Source organism: Ahaetulla prasina, chromosome 15 (genome assembly GCF_028640845.1).
Source record: "Ahaetulla prasina isolate Xishuangbanna chromosome 15, ASM2864084v1, whole genome shotgun sequence".
Taxonomy (NCBI): domain Eukaryota; kingdom Metazoa; phylum Chordata; class Lepidosauria; order Squamata; family Colubridae; genus Ahaetulla; species Ahaetulla prasina.
In genome coordinates this window covers 16,007,078-16,015,745 of record NC_080553.1, presented here as the reverse complement: position 1 = coordinate 16,015,745, position 8,668 = coordinate 16,007,078, and the positions used below count along the sequence as shown (strand labels likewise).

Here is an 8,668-nt window from a genome sequence, read left to right as displayed (position 1 = left end):
AACGTGTGATTGCTGGGGGAGCGGTCCTTGCAGTCTACCCCCCTCGCAACAAGACTGGACGGTCGAAGAAGCACCCCGGAGAGTTGGGAGGATAAGAGAGCAAATATTCTCTTGGGGTATTCTTGAAGGAAGCAAAAATCGTGGAGTGAGGAATTTTGCATTCAGCAAACAATTCATTATCTATCCATCCATCCATCCGTCCGTCCGTCCGTCATCTATCATCTGTCTCTATATCTATCTATCATCTTTCTCTATACTGCATGAGTCAAAAAGAGGGGTGTGAAAATATTTAAAGATCCCTCGCATCCTGGACATAATCTGTCTATCCTAGCTACCTATTCATCCATCTAATCTATCTACAGTATCTGTCTGTCTGTCTGTCTATCCATCCATCCATCCATCTAATCTATCATCTATCTATCTATCCCATCTATCCATCTATCCATCTATCTATCTATCTATCTATCTATCTATCTATCTATCTATCTATCTATCTATCTATCTATCTATCTATCTACCTATCTATTCATCCATCCATCCAATCTATGTATCTATCTATCTATCCTATCCATACATACATCCTTCTAATCTATCATCTATCTATCCTATCTATCCATCCATCTACTATCTATCTATCTATCTATCTATCTATCTATCTATCTATCTATCTATCTATCATCCATCCATCCTTCTAATCTATCATCTATCCTATCTATCCATCCATCCATCCATCCATCTATCTATCTATCTATCTATCTATCTATCTATCTATCTATCTATCTATCTATCTATCTATCATCCATCCTTCTAATCTATCATCTATCCTATCTATCCATCCATCCATCCATCTACAGTATCTATCTATCTATCTATCTATCTATCTATCTATCTATCTATCTATCTATCTATCTATCTATCTATCCTATCCATCCATTCTTCTAATCTATCATCTGTCTATCCATCCATCCATCCTATCTATCATCTATCTATCTTTCTATCGATCCATCTATCTACAGTATCTATATACCCATCCATCCATCCATCCATCCATCCATCCATCCATCCATCCATCCATCCATCCATCCATCCATCCATCCATCCATCCATCCATCTATCTATCTATCTATCTATCTATCTATCTATCTATCTATCTCTATCCCATCCATCTATCATTTAGGTGTTAAAAAATAACTTGAAGGCACACAGTCAAGGTGAATGTTTGATATTGGCTTCATGTCCTTATCCAGTCAGTTATTAGTATAGGAAAACTAAGCAGCTCTAATTTGACCCGATGAGTCCTCTGATGAGAGACCGCCCCCCCAGGAAATCTGAAAACCGAAGGATAGCTTCGGAAGTTGGAAAAACTCTAGAGTTACGAGTAGGTTTGTGGTCAAGCCTCGTTTTAGTATACGAGTCATGAACAGCAGAGAACATCGCCAGAGTTGGAAGGGACCTTGGAGGTCATCTAGCCCAACCCCCTGTTCAAGCAGAAGATCCAATACCATTTGAGACAAATTGTCCCGTTTTCTTCTTAAAAGCCTCCAGTGATAAAACACCCACAACTTCTGGAGGCAAATGGAGCTTCAGAGGCTTTTTTTCCCTGAAGTTCTGTTTTGGAGGCTTTCAGAGGCAGAAAAATGTTTTTTCTGAAACAGAGTTTCAGAGGCAGAAAAAAAAAGCAAAAAAACAAAAACAAAAACAAGGCACAGAGCTCACAACCAAGGAACCTGTTGCTAAAATTCACCTCTGGGAACAGCTGATTGGGAGTATTCCGGGAGGCCGATCCACCTGCCAATCAGCTTTTTTCTTATTTTCCTCCCCAAAAACTAAGGTGCGTCTTATACTCTGAAAAATACGATATTTCTTGCTCCCTTTCTCACAGAAGTAGGCCTTGAAAAAGACAAGACAAGCAAGAGAACCTCGTATCTTTTATTGTTAACACAATTAAAGCTGAACTGAGAGAAAAGAGACAGGAAAACATTACATCAGCTCAGATTTTTTACAATATAAGATCAGGAAGAAAAAATAATATATATATATGCTACAGTTTGTGGCTCCGATTTTTGGAAGATTTGTGGAGGGGATGCTGGAGATACCCAGGTGAACCTGTGGAAGAGCAGATCATCGCAACGTGGCTTGAATTTTTTTGAATGTCCGATGCATGTCCCTCCGCCAGGACATGCTGTATTGTCTATTGAAAGCCGTTGCAACAAAATGTCCCGCATTGGACACAGAACAGAACACCTGAAGACACAATGACCAAATCCATAGTTTCTGCAATGGGTAGTTTCCTATCCCATAATAACCTCTGGACAAATTGGTTAACCCCGTGGTTTCTCAACTTCGACAACTTTTAAAAAGATTATCGGGGCCTTCAACTCTCCAAATTCCCTAGCCAATGTCGGGCATTGAAAGTCCAAACTTGTTAAAAGTTCCCAAGGTTGAAAAACTCGGGGTTAAAAGAAAGATTGGGTGCTGTTGTTTTACGGAATACAGAATAAAACAGACGAGCAGAATAACAGAGTAATAGAACCTCAGAGTTGGAAGGGACCTTAGAGGTCTTTTAGTCCAACCCCCTGCTCACGCAGGAGAATCCTATACTATTCTGGACAAAAGGCCTGTCCGATCTCTCCTTAAAAAATAAAAAACCTCCAGTGATTTTAATTTATTCTGTAAGTTTTCTAAACTGCCTTGAAGTAAAAACTGTCTGTAGGCAGAATTAACAGTTGAAAGGGACCTTGGGAGGTCTTCTAGTCCAACCCCCTTCCCAAGCAGGAAACCCTAGACCATTCCAGACAAACGGCTGCCCAGTCTCTTCTTAAAACCCTCCAGCGATGGAGCACCTACAACAAGGCTGCATTTTTTAAATCAGGAAACATGAGCTGTAAAGAAACTAAAGAAATTATTTCTTCCTGAAATTAAAAACCCTGCCTGAGACATTTGGCATGGCCAGTGTTCAAATGTATCAGGAAAATTCCTTTTGTGCCATCATTCTTCATTCTTACCCCCCTCTCAGGAATTTATTTCCTTTCCTGCCTTTTCTCTTTTTTTAAAGGAGAAAAACATCCCAGGAGAACATCCCTGTTGACTCAGTGATAAATTTAAGCAACTTTTACAATCATTTTCTCCTGTTTTATCTTTTTTTTTGCTGTTGCAGGTAGAACTGTTTGGTAAAACCATTCAAACAACTTGCTTTTTCCAGCTATTTCCTTCCCTGGCACCACTCATGCATGCCAATGCGCAACAGATGTTCAAGCAAACCCCTGGCTTGGAAAAACTCCAGCCTCAACTCCATAAAGGCCTTCAGGAATCTGACACAATCCTCAAACCGATGTTTTCCAGATGTGTTGTGTCTACAGGTTCCGTTGTTTGTTTTTTTTAATTTGCATTTATACCCCGCCCTTCTCTGAAGACTCAGGGCGGCTTACACTATGTCAAGCAATAGTCTTCATCCATTTGTATATTATATACAAAGTCAACTTTTATTGCCCCCCAAACAATCTGGGTCCTCATTTTACCTACCTTATAAAGGATGGAAGGCTGAGTCAACCTTGGGCCTGGTGGGACTTGAACCTGCAGTAATTGCAGGCAGCTGTGTTAATAACAGACTGTTTTAGCAATCTGAGCCACCAGAGGCCCTGTTCAGGCCGGGAAACCCCCAACGCATTCAGAGAACACCAAGTCAGGGAGCTTAGAAATGAATTTTTTTCCTCTACTACAGCATTTCTCAACTAGAGGTGTGGACTTCAACTCCCAGAATTCCCCAGCTGGGGGGGGGGCGGAATTCTGGGAGTTGAAGTCCATACACGAGAACTGGCTGCTGTAGAAATTTGGCCTACCAAATCTGCTCTGTCTTTTTTTTTGATTCAAACAAGACCCAACAAATCTACAATCGGTCACCCTTTGACCACAAATCCGCCGGACAATTTTTGTGCACCGATCCTGATTTCTAGTAGGAGGCAGCACAGCTTGTACTTCCGATCCCGCTATTTAATTTTACTTTTTTAAAAAGGGAGGGGGGGCGGGGAGGGGGGGTAGATGGAGGCCGTTGTACCCTAAAAGGATCAAAACGTGTCAAAACATATTTGTGCTATAAAAAGATTCAGACGGAGGGACTCCGTCTTCATTTCTCCATTTCTTCTAGTTACACACCCATACAAATTTAAACAAAATAATTTTATATATATATATATATATATTTGTGTACATATATTATAGATATCATACATATAAATTAGAAACAAATAAATAAAGGTTAAAGATACGCTGCCATCGACGGCGAGTGGACGCCGATGTTCAGTCGCTATTGTTATTCCATATACAAGGTGTGTGTGTGTTTGTGTGTGTGTACAGGTCTACATTTGTATTGCTACCAGGTGTGAGCGTGTCATGGGTCTTCCGGGTTAGGGGTGTGTGTGTGTGTGGGGACTCGGCCAGTGATATCCCACGTGGATCCTGCCGTGCCTTTAGCGCTCTGGAAGCCAGGTGGGGCAAGACCCCTTAAAAAAAAACCAATCCATTATTGCTTGTTTACTTCCCCCAGAAGATAAATGGACCAAGGGTGAAATTTGACCGGCTCAGGCCGGTTCGGACAAACCGATAGGAACGATTTGAATCAGTTCGCTAAATCGGCAAAAATCATCCTTGGTTGGCCCTGCCCATGCCCGCCCGGTTGCCCGCTCAACATTAAATGCTGCAGCAGAGACTCCGAACTTTTCTCCATTCACAATGGAGCTGCTGCAGCAGCCTGTCCCTATAAGGTATTTCGACCCCCGGGAGGGAGGGGGCCAAGTGGGGGAGGGGAACCGTAAAGGGAGCAGCAGCTCTGCTGTGAACGGAGGGAGAAAAGTTCGGATTCTCTCTGCCGCAGCATTCACTATGGGCCCTTCTGGTACTCATGCACACATTTTTTCCTACCGGGTTCTGTGGGGCGTGGCTTGGTGGTGGTCATGTGATTGGGTGGGTGTGGGCATGAGTGACATCGAGTTGGCCACGCCCACTAAGTCACAAGGCCACCACCAAGCCACGCCCAAAGAACCGGTAGAGAGAAAAAAAATTGAATGTCACCACTGAAATGGACCACTTCTGAGAGCGGCGATGGGATGCTACTTTCAGTGGGGGGAGGGGTGTGTTTCCTCACTCGGGAGGGGGGGCTTTAGTTGCCTGTCCTGTTGTGCTCAAGGGGAGGGGGCTTCTCCAAGCACCAGATGTTTCAAGGGGCCCCTAAGCAGGCTGGATCTGGGGAAAGATCAGCTGGGAACACCCGGGAAAAAACAAACCCGTATCGCAAGAATCCGCAACTTTTAAGACGGGAAGACTTCAACTCCCAGAATTCCCTGGCTAGCCACGCTGAAGGTTGAGAAACACTGGATCTGGTGCCCTGGGCTGAGCTAGCATAGACAGCAATGTGCTAAGAATCCCAGTGCACCAACTCTGAGCAAGCAGCCAATGTCCCCCGGATTAACTGGGGCTGCAGCCCCCAGAATCCCCCTGCCGGCAAGACTTCTCCATGGGGCCAACTCTGAGCAACCAGGTGGATGGAGCTAAAGTCTGCAGCGGAGACAGACAAAGAGGAAACATGTCTCAATTCATCTGGCTGCAAACGGATGGTTTGCTACGTGACGTAGCTAGGCTGGTGACCCCAGAAGGGCATTTTGCTGGATCTTTTACCCTTACCGGTTTTCTCTCCTTCACCCGAGAAAGATCTTAAAACGGCAAGAGAGTTCTTGGTGCACGCGCGCGAGAGAGTGCGCGCACCAATGTGCTTTCTACATACTGGGCGGCCGAGTTTGCAAAGGCAGCTTATGCCCAAGGCATCCCAGAGCTGGCTGGGCATTAACCCAGGCTGCAACTCTCCATGTGCCCGCTCTAAATCCAAATATTCCATGTTAGTGATGGGAACTTGGCCAGCGGGACAGTGCGAACCAACCAGCGGAATTTTACAAAGTGCTGGAAAGGCGAAAACGGGCCCCAATTCAACCAATCGGGGAAGCCTAAGCGATTAGATCCTCGCCTGCGCTCCCTGGGCTGAGCTCTCTGAAGCAAATAAAAGGAAAAAACAGCCGGAACGAAGGAAGGCCTGAAGGAAGCCAGGTTCTGCTGTGGCTGCCTTCCCTGTTTTCTCCAAATGTTGAAAAAACGAGAGGAAAAAAAAACCCCAGTAACTTAAAAATCCTTCCTTGAAATACAGCCGGCCTGGGAACGTAAGGAATATTTCTCCACCGTGGGTTTAATACGTCTTCAAAATCAAAAGCCATGCATTTCAGTGGTGAAATCCTCTGAAATCTGCTACAGAGCATGTGCCTGAGGCGCGCCCGTGCAGTGCTAAAAAAGGAACATTTTAAAGCCTTCCAAGTCTGCAAAGGTAAGTAGAACAGCGAGGGGGAGGGAATCCGCTGTGCCGCATGATTTAGATTAGCTAGAAAGCAGGAAATCCTACGATTCTAGCTAATATAAATCACGCGTCACAGCTGATCGTTGGAAATACCGGTTCGGCCGAACTAGTAGCATTTTTTTACTACCAGTTCGCTTGAACCGGTGTGAACCTGACAGCTATAGCTGATTGTCGCCCAGCTGATCATCGGAAATACTGGTTCGCCCGCACCGGTAGAATTTTTTTTTACTACTGGTTCTCCTGAACCGGTCTGAACCGGTAGCTTTTCAACCCTGATACATTTCCAGGGTGGTGGCTTCAAAGAAAGCTCAGCTGTGGACAGAGCCAGGGTTTGAATCCCTCCCTACCTGTTGAAGGACAGACTTCAAAAGGGACAAGCTGTTTCCAAAGATCCAGAGAAAGACAACTGGTTCCCTAAACCCTCCCTCCCACCCCCCGGCCTCTGGCATTTCATTGCCCCCAATTAATTTTGAGGGTCCCCCCCAAGAGGGTCTATGGAGCTGCCTGCAACTTGGGGGGGGAGTATAGGGATTATCTGCAGATTAAAAGTAGGGTTAATTCCCACGTGGAAATGAGAAATCAAAGGGGAGGCGGAGAAAGAAACGCTCACCGTTTCCGATACAAGAGGCGCATCTTTGGAACTCAGAGCCCTGGCTAGCGAAACCGAGGCCTCAAAAGAGAAGTTGGGTGCCACCCCAGAGACAGGATTTACTATTATTATTATTTTTTTAAAGGAGAAAAAAAACAAAAAAAACAACCCTGGCTAACAAAAAAAAAAAACACACCTCCCGTTGTGTCTCAATCCTAATTGGTAAGCTTAAAAAAGTCACTTAAAAAAATCATACGCCATTTTATTAGTGCATAAAAATAGCTTTTTTTTTTTTTTTTTTTGAATCCCTGTTTGGTTTGCCTCGTCTTACTCTTTTGTTTTTGTTTGGTTGTGTTTTTGTTTTTCTTTGCTTTTGTGTTTGTTTGTTTGTTTGTTTTCAATTCGGGATTTATTTGAATCTCTGCGCGATTCTCCGACAGGCGGCTGGGGAGGGGGACGCGGAGGGGTGGGGGGGCTACCCCAAGGGGCACTTCATCAGCAACTGGCCCTTCCATCCCGCCGCTGACTGCGGAAGCTTCGCCCGGCACTCAACGAGCCCAGCTCAGAAGATGCTGGGACACTGGCTCCAGTCCTGCTTCTCCTTGCTCTCCCAGTAGCCGCCCTTGTACACGCACATCAGCTCCCCTGTCACCGGGTCGACTTTCCTCTCAAACCACAGCGGGATGTAGCCTTTGTAGTCCTTACCTGCAAAGGAAGCAGGGGGGCAGAGCCCCACAAGTTTCGGTGTTGACATGGCAAAGACCAGACATCCTCGTCAACTGCCTGGTCTTCCACCCCTCCTGTTGTGTCTGCGCCCCCCGAGCCGGGCCCCCCGCTAGAAAGTGACTCAGAAAGTGATGGAGAAGGGACATCAGGACTTACCTCAGGAGCACCGGCTTCCCTGGCTCAGCTCCAGGAGCCAGAGGCAGGCCAGGTGGAGGAGATAACGAGGCCTCCGTCCCCTGACACTTTCCCCCCCAGGCCACGCCTCCAGAGCCAGCTGATGGCAATCAAGCCTGGCTGGACCCTAGGTTTCGTAGGCAGGAGAGGAGGGAACAACAGAAGCAGGGGTGGGGCAGGCCTAGGAAGTGCTGAGTCATGGAGCCACACCCCACAGGATATAAAGGCAGCAAGAGCTGCTGTGCCTCTTCGTAGCAGGCAAATCAACTGATTAACTAAGAGATGAAGTACTGTTTGTTCCTGGGTAACTCATCGGCGTCGAGGGAGATAACAGAGACACTTGGCAGACGCTCGCTAGTTCTGTTAGTGCCGGCTAATTAAGCCATCGCTTGGACGGAGGCGAGGGGGGACAGAACACCTCCCCTTCAACAGCGCCTCATTCTAAATCAGCGATCCACAATCCCTGGGCTGCGGCCCCGTCGCGGAAGTGGCTGGCGAGAGCACACGCGTGTGTGCAACTCCGCTAGTCCAAGCGGGAGGCAAGAGCTGCGCCCACATGCAAGGGGGAGATACCAGGATGCATAAATTTTTTTAAAAAATTGAATTTTTTAAAAAAATTTAAAACGGATTTTTAAAAATTTAAATCGGATTTATTTTTTATCAAATTAATCTTAATAAAATGCTTTTGGAGTAAAACTCTATCTAAAGATACTTTTTCTATTTAAGATACATTCATAATTTAGTTTATTCAGCATGAAATGGAGCTTAGCGATGTAGCATGAGGC

At 45.5% G+C, this 8,668-nt stretch overlaps 1 protein-coding gene across 1 annotated transcript in view; it reads right to left on the bottom strand.

Moving 5' to 3' along the window:
• Window positions 1-1,916: 1,916 nt before the first annotated feature.
• The window catches only part of OSBP2 (oxysterol binding protein 2), an 85,033-nt gene continuing 78,281 nt past the window's right edge, over window positions 1,917-8,668 (bottom strand). Inside the window, exon 14 of the mRNA XM_058158000.1 lies at window positions 1,917-7,688. Coding sequence (XP_058013983.1) covers window positions 7,546-7,688 — 143 coding nt within the window. The 3' untranslated portion in view covers window positions 1,917-7,545. The remainder of the gene's footprint in view (window positions 7,689-8,668) is intronic.